We start from the raw sequence: 23,207 nt of genomic DNA, 5'->3' as shown, positions 1-23,207 counted from the left end.
CACACCGCTAATTGAGATCCTTTAAAACCCTTTTTCACATATTTGCTTAATTAGCTTGCATTGACCTCTGCAAAAACACTGGCCTCTGACGATCCTAAGAGGTAGTTTCCTGGCATGGACACCAGAGCATCAAAGAGTCAGCTGGAACGAAGGAAAGCATAACACAGCTGGATTTAATTATTCATGACAGGCAGCCGAATATATCTGACACAGGTCTTCTCCCTAACACATCACTCAAAACAGGCCGGTTTCAGGAAACGGTAGAGAGAGAGAGAGAAAAAAAAAAAAAAACAGGATCAGGCCAAAATGTGTCCATAATACAAAGCAGATCATCTTTCACACGGATGACCTTATGCATTTTGTTTTATATTTTTATGATGGTCCCACATCTATAAGACTACTGACCCTTTAAGACTCGGCGTGCTCCTATGCTGGGGCTTAGCAGTGGTGGCTCAGGTTCTTGGAAGAGGAGGTGGGTGAAGATCACACTCATTCGTGAATCATCCTACGAGCCAAGGGTCCTCCAGGGTTCACGTAGAAGTGCGGGCATGTTTGCAATTAATTCATCTGGGAAGCACAGGTGAGCACTTTCTACTCGCCTTCGACGTTCACAGAAGGATTAACTATATCTACAATCCAGTTTGTTTCTTTGGGCTTTTGCTTAGCAGGAAACGGGTGAGGATTTTAGGCGTTGCTTTCTTACGACCTACCCATAATTTTAATATTTCTCTCGTACGGAATCCACCCTCTCACCTGATGCAACGATGGGCTTTGGGTTGGCCATGCCCTTGGGTTGGCTCCTATTAAAAGAAGATATTTCCTAATTAAGCAGAACCCAATTTTCTTGCTGCAGTCTCCTCCCAGATGCTCGATCCCTGAAGTCACTGCCTTCTTGTTTCTGTGCGTTTCCCGGTCCTGGTGAGCTTGCATTGTTGGATCACGGTTTTGACCAGTCTTGCACATCCCAGTGCTCGTACAACTGCAGAAACCCTTGTGGTTTTTTTCCTGCTGCTTTGCTCTGATTTACGTTTGAAGCCAGAGACGTAGACTTTCCCTGAGTCTTTTTGCTCGGAACGTCACCTTTTATAAGTTCAACAAAAACTTGGGTTTCAGCTGTACTAGGGCTTATGCCTGTGACTGAGACTCTAACCATGAATGCTCCATTAAAGGGCTCAGAATTTAACAGAGAAAATAGCAAGGAGACTTGATTAGAATGCCACATGATTAGAGCTGTGATATGTTAAGCAGGGAGTGTGAGGGTAGCACGGAATGAGGGCACCTAACCCAGCACCTAGGGGCCGAGGGAAGCTCTCCTAGACTCAGCAACGTCTAAGCAGTCTGTGCCAGATGAAAAAGAATGAGAGATGTTCTGTACTAAGGAGGTAATATCTATAAATGCTGTGAGCTACGAATCATACCAACTTTAGGGAACGCAAGTAGTTAAGTACAGGTGCAGGCGATGTGGCAAATCTGAGGCTGCGGAGGGAAGGCAGGGCTAGATCACAAAAGGCTTTATATGTCATTCTAAGGAGGTGAGGATTCATGCTATCAGTGACGGGGAGTCACCGAAAGCTTACACATGACACGGTCAGGTTTATATTTCAGAAAGACTGGCATCAGTGCAGAGAATGGATTTCGCTCTGTAGCTACTCCCCTGAAACTGGCCCCTACGCCCGCCTTCTCTACCTAATCTTCCTGTGGCTCTGAACAGCTCAGCTCCACACCCCTTTTCCCGTCAGTATTCTCAAACAAAACTAATGATCAGAATCACTTTAAGAGCTTATAGAAATACAGATAATCTGAGCCCACTTTTTCGAACTGGATCCTCATGGGAACGGAGCCTGTCAATCTCTGTTTTATAAAATCTTCCCGTGTGATTCTGAGGCGGTTGGACTAGGGACAGAATTAGGGGACTAACAGAGACTGTACTTGCACCACAACACAGATATGTCGATGAACATCAACAGTGAGTTTGGCTTGTTGCGTTAGATTAAAGATGGCTGGCACTCTAAATAGCTTCCTTCTACATGATCTACACCTCTACTCCCAGGACTAGGAAAATCAATCCCTTACTTAAACCCTCCAGAACGTTCTCTTGTTGTTTAAATAACATGTCCAAACCTTAACACAACCCATTAGGCAGTGTAGTCTGGCTCCAATGATCTCTCCTCTCCGACCACCCTTCCCTTTACCTTGTACTTGTTATTTGCGGGGGGGGGGGGGGGGGGGGGGGGTGGATATTGATGCAATTTACACCCCAACTTCTACTTTGTCAATTAAATTAAGGGTAGTTATGGAGTTGAGAAATTGTGTAAATCAGTAAAGATCTGAAAACTGTCTGAAAAAGGGGTGCCTGGGAGGCTCAGTCGGTTGAGCATCTGACTTCGGCTCAGGTCCTGATCTCGTGGTTGGTGAGTTCGAGCCCTGTGTCAGGCTCTGTGCTGAAAGCTCAGAGCCTGAAGCCTGCTTCGGATTCTGTGTCTCCCTCTCTTTCTTCCCCTCCCTGATTCATGCTCTGTGTCTCTCTCCCTCTCTCTCTCTCTCAAAAATAAATACACATTAAGAAAAACTGTCTGAAAAGAATTGGAAAGTGACTTGACTTAGGAAGAGAAAGGGACTGCTGGTCAATCTTCAAGACTCATCTGAGTTAAAGAGCAAATTTCCACATCCACATTATTTCCATGTTATTTCCTCCCAAGCTCAAGAACCCAGGGGCAGAGAATATTGATAACTTGTCAACTACCATTTGAATACTGGCAAAGCAGAAAGCCAAGAGATAAGAGAATTAAGGGTGCTGGTGTAAAAGAAACAGAAAATTTCTGGAACGGGCCTAAAAAGATGATTTGGCTAATTTGTCCCAAGGCACAGAGGATTAAAACGTGAATGCCCGTGTTTAGCCATATGCGGTCTGGTTGGCAATGGTTCACCATTTGATTTAGTTCTGGTCTTAGGCTTGTTCTCCAGTGGCTCTACTGACATTCTGTCGTGTTACCCTAGCATGGTGAGTAACAACAGTTAGAAGGTTCCAGAAGCAAAGTAAATCACTTCCCAGGACATAAATGAAACCACCAAGGTAATCCTATAATGAGGTAGCAAATGCTTCATAATGATTGTTTTCCTCCTAAGTTAGACTCTGACTTACAAACATGATTTTTATGGTTATAGCATATCCATGCGGTAGACCTTCTTTAATTAAACTGATGTGTTGCATTTCGCACAAGACTCTGTCTCAAAACACAATATATGTCAATATACAAATATATGCCTCAACATGAAGATATTGGAATGCTTCGAACATAGGAACAGTGACATTTAAACATTCTGCTAATAAAAATGAAATGCTGTGCTTGAATGGTGTTAGATTATTTTTAATTAAACCAATGCCTTAAATTAATCCCATTAGTTCAGTTTTCAGGTTTATCATTTCCCTTCTCTTCCCAACGTACATTCACATCAATGAAAGCAACGGGGCCAGACGCAATGAGGCAAGCGGTGTCGGGGGCCAGTGGCTAAAATTAGATTATCAATGACATTTACTTATCTGTTCACAGCTGAAATTTCAATGGTACAACATTTTCTCCTGAAATGAGACACTTCCTCATCACTGAAATGCAGGCTTTTATCAAATTACACCCATATTACATCACTGGGTGGTGAAACTGACCCCAAATAGAAAGCGAAACCATATATACCTTTTCTGTGAAGAGAAAAGCTAAAGACAAGATTAAGCAATGGGTTTGTTTTCATAAGATTATTTTGACCCGTGCCTTTCTTAATTAGGGGGAGCTTTTACTTCTAGGAGAAATAGTCGTCCCGGAGAGGAAGGGAATAGAATGCATCTAACATGAGGGCAGAGCAAGGGGGGCCTAGACTTTACCGCATCCATCCCGGAATACTCCATAATGCAAATCTTCAGGGACCAGGGCAGTTTTGTGTACGATGTACAGTTTGGGTGTATACGGCAGTCTCTTAAAGCAGTTTTCCTGATGTTTCACTCCATTTATCTGCCGGGAAATCCACCAAATGTGTGCACATACTTATAAAATTAGTGGAAACTTGTACATACTACATTGAGCATTTCCAGACATGCATTGGATCCCTTCTCTCCATCCCGCCCCCCCCCCACCCCCCGCCGTGAATTATGAGGAGCGTACTTCTGTCCCAAAGCACCCCTGTGCAGTCCAGCCCCATTCCCACCTGCTGGTCAGGACTGTCCATCACTGTGCAGTGCGAACATCCACACCGGGATGCACTGTTCTGGAAAGCCATCCTGCTTCTTCTGGCCCAGCACCACCAGCCCGCTCTTCCTAATGAGGCTCCGGAGGATGTCCATGTCCCGAGTCACACTGCTGTCCGAGAGATCGAAGATACAGCCCTCCCGAGCCACGTTGTCCTTCAGTATGATGACACCGTTTTCCTTCAGGCCAGCTCGGCACCGGGAAAGAAATACAAGAAGGTCTTTGTCGGTCAGGTACCCTACAGGTGAGGCCAAGTAGATGGGGAAACAGGATGGAATATGGTGGGGGGTGGGGAGGGAGGGGAGTAGGAAGGTAGGAAAGATCACAAGGCTAAGAATCAGGAGACCATTGGTTCACTCATTCATGAATTATTTAATAGCCTGAATTGTTCTGGTTGTGGGAGGCTTCACAGGAGGATAGGTATCCTCTCTGAGGAGGCTCAGTGTCCCATCTATAAACTAGATATTATGCCACCTGTTCTATCTACCTCATAGGCACGAAATAAACTATTGCCTTTCCCATGAATCCCGCCATCGTCCCCAGACAACCCAACTTTGTCATTACTGCTCTGTCTGTCTGTGTGTCTGTCCCCTAGACACACACACTGAGACCAATATCTAACTCACTGCTGTCTCGATTCCTGGGAATTTAAATCTAAGGAAGTCAGGTTTTGCCCCTACATGGGGATAAACTCTTTTTGACCCCACTTTTTCAAGCTTTTCAAGTATTTGGTTTTCTTTGCAGGGTTAGGTTGGTCCAAAGGCACTCCATCTCCAAGGACGGGAATTTTCAGGCTCGTGACAGAGGATGTTAGGGGAGACGGTGGGAGGACCAGAGCTGCGGGGGGAGTTTCCATGACACCTAAGGCTGCCTAACTATCCTTAGCACAACTACAACTACATCTCCCCGAACGTCCTTGCTCCCTCTCCGCAAATCCTCAAATTAGCCCCAAGTATTGTCTTCTCTCTCTCTCTCTCTCTCTCTCTCTCTCGGAAGGGGACAAAGGCAGACGCCATGCCATGCAGGACTGACCAGAGACCCACTGAATCCAGATGACATCATATCTCCCCAGTGGGGGTGCAAATTCCTGCAGGCTGTAGCAGTGGTAGCTTTCTACCTTGTCCCCGTTGACCTGCAGGTAGTTCTGGGCTTCGACGAGGAACGATTCCATCATGTCCACCAGTTCCACGCTTTTGAAAACCGGCAACAAGACATGCTTGCTGACCCTTCCTATTCCAGAGCCACAATCCAAGGCACAGTCTGTCCCAGCTCTCCCGGGGCCCTGCAGAAAGGTACCTTGTGGGATGCTTCGAGTACAGACACGTACCCTGAGTCTCCGGTTAGGATACTCCGGTTACCTCTTTGAACCAACTTTATTTAGGTCAATTTTCATGTAATAAAATGTACCATTTTAAGTGTACCATTCAATGCATCCAGGCACGTACCGACTACCACGAACAAGTTATAGAACATCCAATGGCCTCTTTCAAGAAATAGCCAACACTGCTAGTTTTTACTTTCTTTGTTTTATCCAAATAGAGGTCTTGAAAAGAATTACAAAGTAAGATTTTAGAAAATAATGTTTTAGGTCTAAAAACTCAGTAATTTCCTCTAAGAAATGGGTCACAGAAAGCCCTATAAAGTAGAATGTTATTAACTGTAAATTTGGGTCAAGCCCACAGCTAAATGGACGTGCATGGTAGCTTATTGTTTTGTGAAAGAGAGAAAGAAAGAAAGAAAGAAAGAGGAAAGAAAGAAAAGGGGAAAGGACAGGGAGGAGAGGGGAGAGAGGAAGGGAGGGGAGGAAAGGGGAAGGAAGGGAAGGGGAGGGAAGGGAAGGGAAGGGGAGGGGAGGGAAGGGGAGGGGAGGGGAGGGGAGGGAAGGGAAGGGAAGGGGAGGGGAGGGGAGGGGAGGGAAGGGAAGGGAAGGGAAGGGAAGGGAGAGAGGAGAGGTGAGGTGAAATGAAGCGAAGGCAGAAAACCTTACAGACAGAATTTTACTTCAAACCCACCCCGATGGCACACAGCACATTCACATGGATAGAAGGTGTTTGTGGCAAAGTCTCCTTATCTCTTTTAATGCTAGAAATTGTTTCCTGCCTTTGTAAGAGAAACTGTATGATGTACTGTGCACAAAACCCCCTAAAATTGTTTTTATAAAGTAGGTCTCGGGGACCCTGGGTGGCTCAGTCAGTTGAGCGTCCAACTTTTTATCTTGGCTCAGGTCATGATCTCATGGTTCATGAGATCGAGCCCTGTGTGGGGTTCTGTGCTGATGGTGCAGAGCCTGCTTGGGATTCTCTCTCTCCCTTTCTCTCTAACCACCCCCCTCTTTCTCAAGATAGAAAAATAAAAAATCAACTTTAAAAAAGTAATAAAAATAAAGTAGGTCTGTACACTAAATTAACCGGATGTGAAGGATGGATAGATGGTGGAGGAGGAAATCAGCCAATGAAAACTTTCTCAAACTTGCTTCTGTAAAGTAGTATATTCATATGCACATATGCATATATATATGGCCAGCTGCACATATGCATATATATATATATATATATATATATATATATGGCCAGCTGAAACTCTGAGATATATATTATTTGGCCTCTCTATATTATCTGGTCTAAATTATTTGTCCATAATTGGGATGACTGCTAAATAGATTTTGTGCTAGAAATTATAATAATAAGATCTTGCCAATCAAGATCTTAAGGAGAAAGCCTACTCTTGTTTTCTCAGGAACTAAGGATTTAAGAAAAGATTTGAGCAGAAGGAAACATCAGAAATGCCGCTTGCTAGTCCACTCAAAGGGCCTTCTGTACAGCAATAAAGGCACAGTGAAGAACAAAAAGTGAAGACATTTTGGCTTCTTTTTAAATGGAATCATAATAAGCATGATTTATCATGTGCTTATATATAGAAGCTCTTTGCATCTGTAATAACTAACATCAAAACAACTCCACAAGATAATGATTACCCCCCAGTTTGAAGCTGAGGAATCTTGGGTTTCCACAGCTAATGGCAGACCTAGAACTTGAACAGGGAACTGTGTGAATCCAAAGGCAGTTCTACCTTAGAGCCATCCCCTCAAGCGCCAACTCCGATTCCCTTGATAGTATCTGTCCGATGCTACGCTGAAAAATATTTTAAGGCTTCACCGAGACTGAGCAGGAAAGAGCTCTGTGATTGACTAGTGATGTCTCCCTTGAGTATGGGAAGGGGGACGTGGTGGTACCCATACCATGTATTTGCCATTTCCACTTACACGATGCCACCTCCCTCATTCAGATATTATAATGTAAACCAAACTCATTCAGAGAAAAAGAAGACCTAGGCTACAGGCTTATGCTGTGAGCGCCATAAAGAAAACATCCCTTAAGTAAATCCACAACATAAACACGATGGGTGGGATAAGTATAGGAACGTTATTGTAAGCTGTCGAAATGATCTTAGTAGAAACGTGTATACTCAGAGATTACTACAAATTTTTCTTACCATTACTTGGCCTTAAAGTCTGTACAGATCATGTTGCTCACATTATTGTAGCAAGTGGCCTTAGAATTAGAACCATAGAAGGATAAAGCAAAGAGGGCTCGGAGACCTATGCCAGAGATGTCAGATTACAATCGCTGACCTCCTTTTTCTCATTGAACAAATAAACCTGAAGCTGCTCTTGTTAAAGTGAGGCAGAGCCTCACCCGCTCGCCCTTCCTGTCATTCTCCCAGTAGGACCTTGAAGGATCTCAGCAAAACCCTAGAGTGCTTAAAGCACTCCTGTCTAATTTCCCTACTTTTTTATACCAAGAAATTGAGGCTCAGAGAGGTGAAATGTTTGAAATAGAATTCCCTTGAAAATTCTCACTCTCTGATTTATATTTTTCACCAACGGAGACGTACGATATTTGACTATAATTACTTTCGAAACAATGGTCATTTACAAATACAGAAAGGTACCTTTCACCCAAATTGTGTGTACTGCTCACCTCTCACCACTGTGGCTTAGTTGTATTTATTATATTTCACTGCATATGGCTGCCACTGCCTCCCATATTCTTTCTCTCTTTCACATGCAGCTCGTATGGGAAGGGGTATTTAAAGCCCATTCTCGGGGCGCCTGGGTGGCTCAGTCGGTTAAGCGTCCGACTTCGGCTCAGGTCATGATCTCACGGTCCGTGAGTTCGAGCCCTGCGTCGGGCTCTGTGCTGACAGCTCAGAGCCTGGAGCCTGCTTCGGATTCTGTGTCTCCCTCTCTCTCTGCCCCTCCTCCACTCGTGCTCTGTCTCTGTCTCAGAAATAAACAGACATTAAAAAAAAAATTTTTAGGGGCGCCTGGGTGGCGCAGTCGGTTAAGCGTCCGACTTCAGCCAGGTCACGATCTCGCGGTCCGTGAGTTCGAGCCCCGCGTCGGGCTCTGGGCTGATGGCTCGGAGCCTGGAGCCTGTTTCCGATTCTGTGTCTCCCTCTCTCTCTGCCCCTCCCCCGTTCATGCTCTGTCTCTCTCTGTCCCAAAAATAAATAAAAAACGTTGAAAAAAAAAATTAAAAAAAAAAAAAAATTTTAAGACCATTCTCAGGGACATCTCCTGCCTCCTGGACACCAAGGCTGCCTGTATTGAAATCTGATGTCCTTCCATGAATGTGACTGGACCTATATACAAGGTGTGATTTCAAAGCAAGGTGTTTTGTTAATTTCATTCTCATTTATGGTATTGTCTTCACACTTATGGATTCATATAAAATAGTAAAATACTCTTGGGAATTTGGTTTTAGTTTTGATCCTGCCTACATGTTTTGTTTTCAAGGACATCATTGTAAGTTCATTCCTGTGGGATTTAAAACTCAAAAGGAAGTGCTGAATGCCACTGTATAGAAACCGTGAAATATAACAAGTGAGACCCAGAGTTTTTAATCATCCAATCTCTGAGAAATGTCAATAGATAAATACCATCAAATACTGATTACTTTTTACAAATTGCCACTTTCCCCCACTAGAAAGCTAAAATGAGGACCGTTATCAGCTGTGCCATTGACATCACCTTGGTATCATTTGTTTATTTGCTAAAGTAAACATAAATGCAGCAAGTTTAAACAACTCGCTGTCCCGTGTCACTAAGTGTTGAAAGGAAAGCAAAACTTTAAATTAAACAATCTGCCTTTTCCCAGTTGACATAAGGATAAATCATGTCAGATACTCATATTCCATAACTCCTTGTATCTTGACCTGGATACTAATTTAGCAGATTATTGAGGTCAAAGTACAAAAATATCATTTCTTTAAAAAGACTGTTTATACTCAGTTAGAGGTCACGGTTTCACAATGAGCCTTGTCTCCTAAGAAGGACTCCTTATATTTGTTTGAAAAGAGCAGGCTCCTCTTTTCCAACACAAATATGCGAGCACAAGGCTGTTTCCTTTCCCAGGTCCATGGGCGTTGTATGGGCTCTGTCTGCCCAGCATCCCTGTGGTCAGCTTGGCACTCCACATGGAGTGACAAGACAGCTGGATTACTAACTAAGCTTCTGAAATGCACTGGGATCAAAGTCAGCCTCACCACGAGGCAGGCAGAAGGGAGAGCTTTCGGCCAGGCCGGAGGAGAATTGAGGTCTGTGGTACACACACACACACACACACACACACCCCAAGGATTTTTCTGCTTCATGAGACAAATGGAAAAAATATGTCACGGTTAAGAGTAGAGAGTCTGGTGTCAGACAGGCCTGGCTGGACTTCAGTCCCTGCTCTGTCTCTTACCGGCTGCATAACCTTGACGACTAGTTAACGTCTCCAAACCTCGGTTTCTACAACTGTAAAAAATACGGATGATAATAGTACTTACCTTCTAGAATCCTTTTGAAAGGTAATCAAGACGATACTTCTAAAGTGCTTAGCAGAGGGACTATTGCAGGAAAAGCACTCCGTGAAATCAGTCAGTGATACTGATTTCGAAATACTCCGGGTTATCCTGACCTACAAACATTCATGGACGTCATCTCCAGCTTCATGGTCCTTCGTGGCCACAGCTGATGTTCAGACACGTCGGCCCCGATGGATGCTCCATCCTGATTTAACTTCTCTGCTCAGACACTTGGTGCTCCACGGAGGTTGGATGTGAAGTGAACCTCACCTCAACACTAGGGATATTCTTGATAGTGCACTTGAAAACCTAACTCAGATATTTATAATATTGATAATGCTTCCCTTATCAGGATACAATGGGCTCCAAATTTCAAACAGATGACTTCCAAATGAATTGGAACGAAACCTGGTTGCCAGTTAGGACTTTGTCTTCAGTAGGACCAACAACAGCTTTGTGGTGTCGGCAGCTTTATTAAATCTATTCTAGCAACTAAATGAAGTTCCTGAAACTCTAATGGATGCATTTTATGAAAGCCTGTTATTACTTTTTTAAATTTTTTAATGTTTTTTTTTTTTTTTTTGAGAGAGAGACAGAGATAGAGACAGAGCATGAGCAGGGGAGGGGCAGAGAGAGAGGGAGACGCAGAATCGGAAACGGTCTCCAGGCTCCGACCCGTCAGCACAGAGCCCCATGCAGGGCTCGAACTCACGGACCGTGAGATCATGACCTGAGCCGAAGTCAGACGCTTAACTGACTAAGCCACCCAGGCACCCCAAAGCCTGTTATTATTAGTAGTAGCAATAAATTAGATTTATTGGGTAATAATTATGCACAACAAAGCAAGCACATTGCTTTGCACATTGGCTCATTGGATCTTCGTGTTATCCTCTGAGGTAGGTTCGATGGTTAATGCCCTAGTCACAGGTGAGAAAACTGAAGCTTACAGCATTTAAGGAACCATTCCAAGGTTGCTTGTACATTAAATAGAAGAACCTAATGACTATAGAGCTGAAGATTATTGTCCCTACCCTCTACTGTCTTGTCTCCATCTGACAGGGAAGTGAGGAAGCAGTTTCACCCAACCCCGGGGCTACAAAGAGACCACATGCTTTCAAGGCGAAGTCTGAACGACGTATTAAATAATATAAAGAGATTCTACTGTACTTCTCATTTTCAAGCCAAACATAGGCATGCACTTCCTTACTATATTGCATTTGTATTGCAGGAAATCAGTAAATCGCCCCAAGATCCCAAATGGCATGATCTCTCATCAGTCATCTGGGTGTGAACGGTTTCATCTGGAAGACTATAAAAGAGATGTCTTCTTAATCCCCCAATCGTAGTATTAGCACTGCTAGTTCCCTTTCCCCTGAAGCATGAGAGATTAGCTGAGGCTATAGGGTGGTGAAAGGCCAAGGGGGATAAGCCAGTGGTTTGATGCGACCCATCCCTTCTGAACATTTTAAAAGAGGCTTTTGGGCTCAACTCTTGGCTGAGCCATATGGCTTTAATACGACTTAAATGACCACACAGAAGCATGTGAGCTCAATGTTTGTGAGGACTTTGCTTCCTCATCAAGCTGCAGTTGCGTAACTCACCCCAACAAACTTCCGAAGAAAGTCCCGAGAAGCCTGGATATCTGGGATGGACAGTTCAATGAAATTTCCCATCATACCCTCTTCTGTAGCTGGTACTTCTTGATAGAAAAGTTTAGCTCTGGCATAGAACTGCATCTCCCCATTGATGATTTGACTTGTTAAAGCATACAATTTCACTGCAAATGAAATATTAATATTTATCAATATGTATATGACAGAACAAGTTCAATCTTATCACACATAGAATTGTTTCTCAGAAGCCTGCCCATTTGTCATGTGGAGGAAAGGGCACAGTCAGAAGATCTGGGTCTGAGTTCTGGCTCAGTGACTTACTCGATATGTAGCCTTGAGAAAACTTCTTAACCCCTCTGATCTTTGGGTAGCTCATGCACAGTGGCATTTTCATGACTTAATGACCCTATAGCTTAATGAAACTGTAGCTTATTACTGTATATATGTTTTTAAGTTTGGCAGTATTTGTTATCGTAGAATAAAGAATGTCACAAGGACGCCTGGGTGGCTCAGTGGGTTAAGCATCCGAGTCTTGATTTTTGGCTCAGGTCATGATCTCAGGTCATGGTTCATGGGCTCAAGCCCCACTATGGGCTCCTTGCTGAGTGTGGAGACTGCTTGGGATTCTCACTCTCCCTCTCTCTCTGCCCCTCCTGTGCTCTCTCTCTCAAAATAAACTTAAAAAAAAAACCACAGCATGTCACAAGTTTCACAGTGAGTTTTATCTTTGAGCTCCAAGTGTTTTATGAGGATTTAACTGTTAATCTTTACTTCTAATCACAAAGTACATTTGGGGTAGCTATTTTTCACCTCTTTTTTAAGCAACTCACACTGAAATATCTCTTTGTATCAACATTACAGAAAATGTGCTTAAGCTCTATCTTCTGAAAATAAAATAATTAAAAAATGTTTATTTTATTTTTATTTATTTATTTTATTTATTTTATTTATTATTTTATTTATTTATGTTATGTTTATTTTAAAATGTATATTTATTGAGCAACTCTTCTGTAGCAGGCAGTGTGCTAGGCACATTCTCATATACTACGTCACTTCGTTATTTTAGACACTGCATGAGGTATTATTTTAACACATTTATTTTTTGAAAAACACATGTTCCAACTTCTGAGAGGCAAATTTGCATGCATTTAAGTGATCTTTGTAGGTGAAAATACACCTCTTCAGGTATAAAATAGCATTTTATACCTCTTCAGGTATAAAATAGTATTTTATACCTCTTCAGGTATAAAATACAAAAGGGTTGCCATATTAGAGGACATTCAGGAGGAAATGGTAGAGAGTGAATGAAAGGAAGGAATTTCTCGTTCAAGAATGTAAACTGAATGCATTTGTCTTTCCTCCTTCCCCATATTCCCCCCAAATTGTTTTAATAACCTCAACACGTAACTGAAGAAAATGAGAGGGGGGGCCACCGATGGATTCATGACTTCAACAAATGTCTGGAAGACAAAAAAGCAGATGGAACAAAGCTAAAAAATTTGCAGCCTCAGATAGTTGCAAAAGGAAATAAGAGTTAATAAAAAAAAACAGTGAAAGGACAAATGCACCCTCCCAAAAGCAACTGATAGCACAACTGTAATCCTGGGCAGGGAAGTATCTTCTCTTTAAAAAAAATTTTTTTTTAATTAATCGCCTAAGGAGACCTAAACCAGTTAGTATAGGATCCTGGAATACCACTTGTTTTGTCATAGAGAGGACTCTAAGCATCACATCTGCTCACACAGGTGAGACTTTAGTAAGATCTACTAAAGACATATATACCAGAAGAAACATTCTCCGTTACCTAGAATCATTGACCCTGTTCTTTATTCCTAACTGTGGATGAACAATGATTTCCAAACACATGGGGCTAAAGTGGCAGTCTGAAAGAAAAAATAGAGATAAACAATCAGAAATGACCCCAAAGGAAATAGAACTAACTCAAGAAATGGATGAGAATTTGGACCAAAACTAAACAGAAAATTCACATATCCTTGGAGAGATATGAGAACTGGTGCATCCATAAATCAATGATAAAAGATGCCAAGAAAGCGATAATTCAATGAATAATAAAGACTTCTTAGAAATTAAAGTTTTGATTACCAAAAACTTTGGAATACAACTTTGAGTAAATTTGTCAGGACAGAAACAAAAAGACAGATGTGGAAAACAGAGGTAAAAAGATAAGAGCTATAAAGACTTAATTCAGGAGGCTCAAACATCAAACCAATTAGGATTTTTAAGAACAGAGAAACAGAAGGAAGAAAATTATCAAAGAAATAATAGAAGAAAATTTCCCAGAGCTAAAAGTGATTGTAGGATCGAACAAGTTCTGAGCAGCATGGATATAGAAAAATAATAATAATGAAATAAATGCCACATTTACACAAATCCTTAGGAAATTTCAAAATGCAAAGAGTAAGAATTAGAAGATTCTAAAGTTATTTAGAGGGGAAAAGGTGGTTGACCCTCAAGGGTTGCCAGATTTAGCAAATAAAAATATGAGACACACAATTAGCTTTTAATTTCAGTTAAACAAACAATTTCATAGTATAAATATACTTGAAATGTTGCATATCACATGAGACATACTTACACTAAAGATTATTTTTTGATTATTTGAAATTCAAATGTATTTGGAGTTTTATATTTTATCTGGTAACTCTATACTCAAAGGACTAGAGTCAGGCTTATAACACAAGTCTCATTAGAAACACTAGAAAACAGGGGCACCTGTCTGGCTCAGCCAGTAGATCATGTGGCTCTTGATCTCACGATTGCGAGTTCAAGTCCTATGTTGGGTGAAGAGATTACTTACAAATAAAATCTTTAAAAACAAAGAAGCAATGCCATCAATATTCTTAGGGAAAAGTATTTTGAAGCTAAAACTTAATACCCCATCAAACTGTGAAAGAATATTTACCTACCATGGATTCATTCTTCAGAAGTTTGTTGAAGCAATATTCCAGCCCAATGAGCATTCAAATCAAGAGAAGATACATGTTAAAAGACAATGAAAGTAATCCAAGAATCCAAAGAAAACAAATTCGCAAATGACAGATACTTATCAGATCTAGAAAGTTGTTATTACAACAGAAACTATAGGCCTCAGAAACATAAGTTCATCCAGAAGTAGAATGAATTGGATTCGGGCAATAGACAGAGTAGGTAAGAAGCAAGGAGACATTAGTGATATTCTAAAGAAGACATATTTTTAATCTCAACCATCACAAATAAAAGATAGGTGGAAACTCCAAGCAAAATACACAACAGTACAATATGTTCTGATCAGGATGTAAAGCAAACCAAAATAGACATAATTGCCAGTAGAAAGAAAAGACACAATAAGAGAGAAAAGAGAGTCTATTTAACCTTCACTAGAAATCATTTTTCTTCAGGTAACACCAAGATTGTGAAATTGGACTAATGTACTATTTGTCTCTGGATTAAATAACAATGACATAGTCCCAAATTGTGATTTTAGAAGTTAAAAATCCAACAAACACCACTTATATTAAAATATTCCATCATAATACATTCCATCTATGGAGTTACATCAGTATTTTCCAACTCAAAGACTTTGGAGCCACTGTTTGGATCTTTTAATGGTCATGAACTTACTGAAAGGGATATAAGAATCAGTTCGATCTACATCATTTCTAGAGACTAACAATATTATATACTATATCTCCCATATATACTATTACACATTGATTGTTTTTAAAATATCTTCTAAAAGTATTAAATATATAGATGCTTTTTGCCATCTTATACACATATTAGCAACCGACTGGGGAAATACAACATTAAAAGGAGAGTCTTCATGTTGAGAACATTGGGAACCACTCACCTACACCAATCTCCCTTCTCTAGCACTTGGTAAAGTGCTGTGTAAACAGCAGGTGGCTCAATAAATTCAACAGGGATGACAAAAATCAAGCATAACTGTCCCCATAGCATGACTGCTCCAAATTCTTCAGTATGTCTCAGAAAACCAGGCTAGGAAATCACAGTTCATAGTCTTCCCCGAGCTCCATGCTCCCCGGGATCACAAGCGAGCCACAGCCCAGGAGTTTCCTTGATCCAACCAAAGCAGCAAAGCAGCCACACTCATCATCACCTTAAGTCAACTAGTTGGTGAAGTCCATTAAAAACCTTAATCTGGAAATGAGAATGGTCCATTATGCCAGCAACGTTTAGACCACAAGTGAATGCCAAGCCCAGCAGGGGTCAGTCTCAATAGGTAGGTTTTTATGGTTATGGGCTTGAGTTCTCATTTTCACCTAATTGACAGGAGCATTTCACTAAAACGATATATGAGGTGTCATGGCCAGCCCCAGGTTCTCCCCTCCTGATAGCTCCTGCAATGGTGCAAGTTGACTCAGATAAGGTAATCAGTCATCAGCCTGTGCCTTTTTACTATAGAAACACACCTTGTCGCTCATTCTTGTAGGACTGCAAGATCTCTGTGAAACTTGGGGTAGTCTAAGACGGAGTTCTTGATATAGTTCTATTCGTTCTTGATATGATATGGTGCTTATTTCTTGACCTACCTTATGGGCTGACCTCCCAAGAAACTTGCAATAGTTTATTTGTTACAAAAAAGAAAGTAGAATACTAGTTGATTTGCCCTGAAGAATCTAGATCCTGTGAACTCTCTGAGGAAAGTGTTGTAAATAGCTAAGTGCTTACATCTGCTGAATATCTTCTTGTCTTTTCATTTCCTTTCTATTCCTTTTTGTTTTTCTAAATGGTTGGTTATAGTTAGTTTAGACTTTATTCCAGACGTTAGAACTGTTTGTCAACTGAAAATTTATCTGAGAGGATGGGTAGGCTAAGTTTAGACGTTTAGTTTGAAATGATTTGTGATAGGATATTGGATCATGCTAACCTTTTATTTATGAAAGAAAGAAAGAAAGAAAGAAAGAAAGAAGAAAAGTTAAAAAAGAAAAGCCCAATTAGGACATGCCCTTATGAAGGATAAGACCTTCCATAAGAGAAATTTGCAGATGAGCCCTTCCCAATTTAGCTATTAAATAATTAATGATAAAAATGAAAGGAAGGAAAGGAGGGAGGGAGGGAGAAAGATCTAGGTACCATAGAATATTATTCAGCCAAAAAAACGAAGGAATTCCTGCCATTTAAAACAACATGGATACATGGATAGACCCTGAGGGTATCATGCTAAGTGAAATCCATCACCGCAGAAAGACAAATACCATATGATCTCACTTGTACGTGAAATCTTAAAAAAACTGAATTCATATCCATTTTTTTCACCAGCAGGGCTGGGGAGTAGAACTTTATCAATATTTCTGGTGGAATCCAAAGGTCTGGTGTGCCAGAATGCTAGAGTTATCATTATCAAGTCTCAGAATTGCCCTGAGGGGCCCTGTAGGTTTGATTTGCTCCCTGAATGCCTTAGCCATCTGGTGTTTCTTGTCTCTAAAATAATGCACTGCCTACCCTAAAAAAGTTTTAGAGGGATGTTTCCTTTTCAGCTGAAGACGAGTTCGGTGTTTCCTAATTCTTTTCAGGCTTTAACACCAATGAGGTAACAAAAGGGAGGGCGGGAGGGACAACACACTTTTCCCACCACACATCACATCCCCTACTCACTTGGCTGACGTCTTCCCAACTCTCTATTTCTACTTGAGCGTCCTACCTCACCTACTATCAAATTTTAGAAGGCCAGAAGTCAGGCCGAGATAGTGGGGACAGATTTCTGGTGAGAATATCATCGGAAGGGTCAGAAGCTGATTCAGCAAGTCGCCATGCCTCGTCTGCACCTGTGCGGCATCGTGTGGGGGTCTCTGTCACTCTGTTTCCACTTTCCATGAAAACCGCCAGTGTGGGTCTCCCTACACTGAATTCCTCACGAGAAGGCGATATCTTACTTGTCTGTGCCACCCCAAGACTTACCATTATGCTTAACCCATAGCAGACGTCCTTTGACTATTCGCTGACTAAATGAATATTGTCTTGCGTTTTGTTCTTCGAGTAACATACAGGTTCAACAAAATGGAGAGTGGCTATAGGGAAAAGCTGACATAAGTGACACAAGTTACAGTTCTCATATAGTTTGTAAGATATCTATCCTCCTAATTAGGCATACCCATGTAATAAGAAAATAGTAACTATCATTGATCGCACATGGATGTACGCCCTACCTATGCTAAGCATTTATATTAACTGAATAGGTGAGAGATGGTATTATCCATGGAAGAACACGAGGCAGCAAGAACACGACGACGCGGGGCTCAAACTCCCGAACCACGAGATCATGACCCGAGCCCAAGTCGGACGCTTAACCACCTAAGCCACCCAGGCGTCCCTAAACCTAGGTCTATTTAAATCCCAAACCCGTATCTCATCCGTCTCATGCTGTGTATCTGAAAGTCTGCTAAATAAAAAGGGGAGTTATCTGGTTCTCCATTTCTTTAAAGAGAAAAATAATCTTGCAGCTTTGCGAAGGGAACAGTAAACATTTGAACAAAGCATCACTGTTCAGGGAGTTGTACAGCAACACCGGCCACGGGGGTGAAATCAATTTGAAAAATGCCAATGGTTATACACTGAGTTTTATTTGGCAGTCCCACGTGTCTTACAGGAAGTGTTTTTATTAACTCTGGCTTTTAATTGTGATGGCAAAAAGGTGACCATTGTTATCAATTTCCTCCTCAGAGACTTACTCTTCTAGAAAGAGTCAAGTAAAGGGTGGGTACTAAGAACTTGTGGGAACAGTACACCAGGCATTGTACTAAACACTTTCTTACCATCTCTTCACATTTTCTCTTTTACTCCTCACCATGAGAACTCAAAACTGGGATTATGCGCATCATTTTGCAGATGAGTGATGGGTGACGCAGAATGATTTAGTAACTTGATATCACACAGAAACGAAGGGTCATGGCCAGGTCCCGCCCCACCCCGATTCTGCTGAACTCTGTGGAACCATTGTTCTAAAGGTGAAGTTAGACTAAGACTTTAACGAAGTCTGGGAGTGCTAGACTCTTGCTCAATATATAACTAATAAATATTCATTGACTTCTGTGTACTTGGAAATACACGGTGGATAGTGCTAGAAGAATTACTGACTGGTTAACTTACAGGAACGTCTCCATCAGGCCTTGCATGAGCCCCTTTGAGCCCTGGTATATAAACTGGAGATGTATATAATTGTTTTCCTGTTTACTTCCTATCTGTGCACAAACAGCCACCTTTGACAATTTTCATTGGGAGGCAGCAGGATTTTGAGGTTCAAAAAAGGCAGATTTGGAGTCAGACCACCCGGGTCGAACCCCGCTCCACCACCCAAAGCCACGTGACCCGCAGCAGGTTACTTAACTCCTGCCTGAAGAGGGGATGTATTCAGTGGCACAGCTGAGCCTTCACTGGAGATTTTTAGGATGCACGCTCTTGCTTTTCTATGAATTTCTGAAGCTAGCCGAGGATATTTGAGCAAAGGTCCCCATGACTGAATGTCCCTGCAGAGCGTGCTGTAAGGGACTGGCTACCCAATGCAGGCAGTTAGCAGGAGGGAGGAAGGAAAGAAGGAATCAAAGAGTCTGGTTAGCCACATCCTTCCCATAATTACCCTAAACAACAAACTCTCTGTGTATACCCTGCAGTAGCCATTCCTTAACCTTTTTTTTTAAGGGCTTTATTTTCATTTCTGTGAAGTTTTGAAATCATCAAAAGGCGGGGGAAGCCAATTCTAAAACACCTGAGTGGAGCTGGGGAGGGAGAACTACTGGCTTAGTTTTGGGTTCAGACTAAAAAGCATTAACACCCGCGGCTGCTTGGGAAGTCCCATAGAGTGAGCTGAGCTTAACATCTTTGGTGACGCCTATTCTAAGGAAGACCTACATGGTGACATTAAAAGAGGCCTGGTTCTGAGGAAGGAAAAAGAAAAACAAAAACAAAAACAAAACAAAACAAAAAAAAACGAGTCCTTATTGAGCCTTGACTGTTTTCACATATGTAACTGCATTTAATCCTTCCGATTGCCCTGTGGTTTTAGGGAAAATGATGTTCAGAGACTTCAGGAATTTGCATTAACTTTGGTGACTGTTCTATCAGCAGCAGTGCCAGAAGTCGCACTCAAGACTTTAGCGATGTGCAACTGATTATTACTAAGGGATCACTTAATCTGTTGCGAGCAGGTATTGATCGAGTTCTTTCTATGGGCCAAGAACCATGGTAAATGCTAACTATATAGATAAAGAAGAGGAAAAGTAAATGAGTCTCTATTGTCATGGGAGCTAGAGCCACTGATGAGGCCAGGCAGATAGAGCAGAGAATAGACCCTGTCCCCAACCCTAAGCAGAAAATTTACACTGTTTCCTGTTTAACTTTGGGCTTGCATGGAAGACTTTGTCAAAATGTTTGTCTTTTATTAATAATTTCTAAGAGATTGGAAATCATTGATAGACTATCAGCACATTCACAGAAGAGAAAAATAGGTAAAATCAGAATGACTCTATTGGGTGAAAAAAGGGATATAGGCAAAATATAAATTATAGCCTACTTGTCCCAGTCAATTTTCATCTGATTTTCAGATGATACGGAAAAGATTCCTTTCCGATTCACCTTCAGCTACTTTCAGGGGTGTGTTCCTTTTCCTCTCTAGTAATTTGGTTAAATTTTTTTAAATGTTAATTTATTTTTGAGAGACAGAGCACGAGCAGGGCAGGGGCAGAGAGAGAGAGGGAGACACAGAATCCAAAGCAGGCTCCAGGCTCCGAGCTGTCAGCACAGAGCCCGACGCGGGGCTCGAACCCACGGACAGTGAGATCATGACCTGAGCCAAAGTCGGACACTCAACTGACTGAGCCACCCAGGCACCCCTCTAGTAATTATTTTTAAAATCTGGCAGCCATCTGCCCTTAGTGAGTATCCTAGTAATTGTAATTGATATCTTTCTCCTGATATCTTTCTCTTGATAGCTAAGGCCACCAGGCTACCGTTATCGAGATGGGGTGCACACAAGATACTCAAGAATTAGTTCTGGAAAAGCAATGCTCTGCTGGTGTGTGGAGCAACCAGAACATCCTCACCTTCCAAATGGACTGCTCTAGTGTTCTCCAGTTGGATACAAATGAGATGCATGACACATCCTACAAGAATTACTTGTGGGCGGTGTGATCTACCAGAAAGAACCCTGGTCTTGGGTTCTTGCTTTGGTATCTAGATGAGATCTGTCTAGATTAGATCTCATCATCTCTGATTTTCTTTTCCCTGCTTGAAGAAACAAGATGGGGGGAGAGGGGGAGCGGAGGTGCACAGGTGGGAGGAAAAAAATAATGCTACTTTCCTTTCTATCCCATAATATGGCTGTGAGGATCAAATAAACTTACAAATACGGAAAAATTTTAAGAAACATTGTCTAAGTATGAGATGAATGTATTTGTATGTCGAGAATTAAATATCCCTTCAGGAATGGATTTATGAAAAGAAAATTTCGTGGGCTGCTGGTATCTAGTTTCTTGAACGCAATACAAAGAATTATTAGTTCCTACGACGTCTGGAAAGCCTGGCTACATCAAGGGCACAATGAGGCTTTGAGACAGCCTTAAGAAAACAGACTGGGGCTGATACATACTGTTTCTGCTTTCATTGGGGGAAAATATAAATCAAAGGGGGACACTTCACTCTTTAATCGCCAGTTATTTCCTCTTCAGTGCTGTTAAGAGTTCCTTGAAGTAACCACTTTCACAGAGGCTGAGAAAAGTAGTGGAGACAAACCCGATAAGCTTTTTATTGCCCATTGTCTAATTCCCTGAAAGCTACAGGAAATAACGAAAATGGAGACAGACCACTGCCCCCAGTTTTTTTCTTAAAATTCAAAGACCAAAGTAAAATTTTCTCCTTTTCGGCTCTCTATTATTGTGACTCAGGGAAGCCAGAAAGGATTGTGTGTGGAGTGTGGGCTCACACACACACACACACACACACACACACACACACACCTTGCTCTATTATGGTTTAGTTTTTTTTTTTTTTGGATCCTTAGTTGATATACTACTGCATTAATACTCTCACCTTTGTGTTACCTAACTTGCCCCCCGTCTCGATTTTTGCAGATACTAAAAATGTCCTCTAAAACACAGGAATTGAATTTCTGTAAGCAAACCAACACCCTGGGAAGCAAATCACAGTGGCTGAGGGTGCGTGGAAATCCCAAAGCGGAGGCCTGACCTGCCAGGCAGCACCCGGCCTTTGCGCCCTGCAAGAAAGAATGCCATTGAAACATTTAAGCCCACTGACATTGGTCATGGGTTCTTTTTATCTGAAAAGAGTCCTTGTTCTAACTCCTCTTGCGCGACCTCTCCACGGTTCCCCCCTTTCTGGTCCCTTCTCTAGTAGCTCTGACTCACTTACCCAGGGGAATTTTTTCCAGCAGGTAGAGATAGCTCTGAAAGAAGTCATTGCGAATGGCTCTGTGAAGGATGAAGGACATGCTATGTCGACAGAGTTCGTCGTCGGTCTTCTGCCAGCGGGATCGAAAGGCAAAATGGGCTCCCAGGTGAGCCATGGTGAAGGGGGATGAAAATTATTCCTACAGAGGCAGGAAGCTTGCCTGGCCGTTTCTTTGAATTAGCCTTCCCTTCCTACACGAACTTGAGACTGTCATTTTAAACCGGCCCCTGTCCATCCATATCAGGAGAGGCTGTCATGGGGCGTGGGGGAGGGGCAGCAGACACAGGAGGTCAAGCTCCTGGCGCATGTCTCCGTCTGATTGCTTGGGCGACACCGCTCCAAGCCAGCAGGTGCTAAGTAAAGATGAAAACAGGCTGAGTGGGATCCTGCTTCATCCAGGAAAAAGCAGCGTCCGTCTGTAACTTCAAACAGGGACGAGCACAACCCACTAACACCCTGACTGGTTGCTCTAATTCGATTCCTAAATTGGAATTAGCCTAATTTCCATTTCAAAGCGCTGGGAACATTTTGCAGGAGATCCTGTTTCCTGATTTCCATCACTCCCCCTGGAACACAGAATCCTCAAGTTACAAGGACCCTTCAAAGTCATCCTCGCCACCCAGGCTCCTCTCATCAGTGCAAGTTTGCCCAAATCGTTTTGTAGAGGCGGATATGGGTTTCCCACTTTTAAGGATTCTCCAAGAGACGCAGTTATATGAAAACCTGTTTTGATGTTCGCTACCCACCTCTGTCAGCAAATCTTTCCTTCTAGATTGCTCTAAACAACACCTCATCAGGTTAGCCTGTTTCTTCCTCTCTGTCTATCGTGGGGATGGTTTTCCTCCTAAGTATTCACTTAGTTTCTTTCTGTACCTCTGATAGGCCCTTTACCCTTCCCATATACTTTGTACCCTGGAGGCTGACCTGTATTGAGATCAGCGGACTCTCTTGCCTTCTGGATTCTAGTTGGGTCCAGCCAATGGGTGGTGCCAGCAGGAGACTGGAGGAGAATAAGCCGATGTATTTATTCCCCTGCACCTTCCCTGTGGAGATGCCATAGGCTGACTTCTTCCTTTGGTGGAAA

The 23,207-nt window shown here is 42.1% G+C and overlaps 2 protein-coding genes across 2 annotated transcripts in view; one reads left to right on the top strand and one right to left on the bottom strand.

Moving 5' to 3' along the window:
• Positions 1-23,207, top strand: part of KIFAP3 (kinesin associated protein 3) — a 353,458-nt gene that overhangs the window by 122,449 nt on the left and 207,802 nt on the right. The gene's annotated exons all lie outside the window — the stretch shown is intronic.
• NTMT2 (N-terminal Xaa-Pro-Lys N-methyltransferase 2) lies at positions 4,192-22,330 on the bottom strand. The gene is made up of 4 exons (XM_049633916.1): positions 22,085-22,330; positions 11,690-11,865; positions 5,271-5,520; positions 4,192-4,476 (listed from the first exon to the last, which is right to left on the bottom strand). Exons 1-4 carry the CDS (start codon positions 22,236-22,238, stop codon positions 4,205-4,207), a joined length of 852 nt encoding a protein of 283 aa, XP_049489873.1. The 5' UTR covers positions 22,239-22,330; the 3' UTR covers positions 4,192-4,204.

Source organism: Panthera uncia, chromosome F1 (genome assembly GCF_023721935.1).
Source record: "Panthera uncia isolate 11264 chromosome F1, Puncia_PCG_1.0, whole genome shotgun sequence".
Classification (NCBI taxonomy): domain Eukaryota; kingdom Metazoa; phylum Chordata; class Mammalia; order Carnivora; family Felidae; genus Panthera; species Panthera uncia.
Note: the sequence above shows the minus strand (reverse complement) of the source record. Positions and strands in the feature narration are given on the sequence as shown.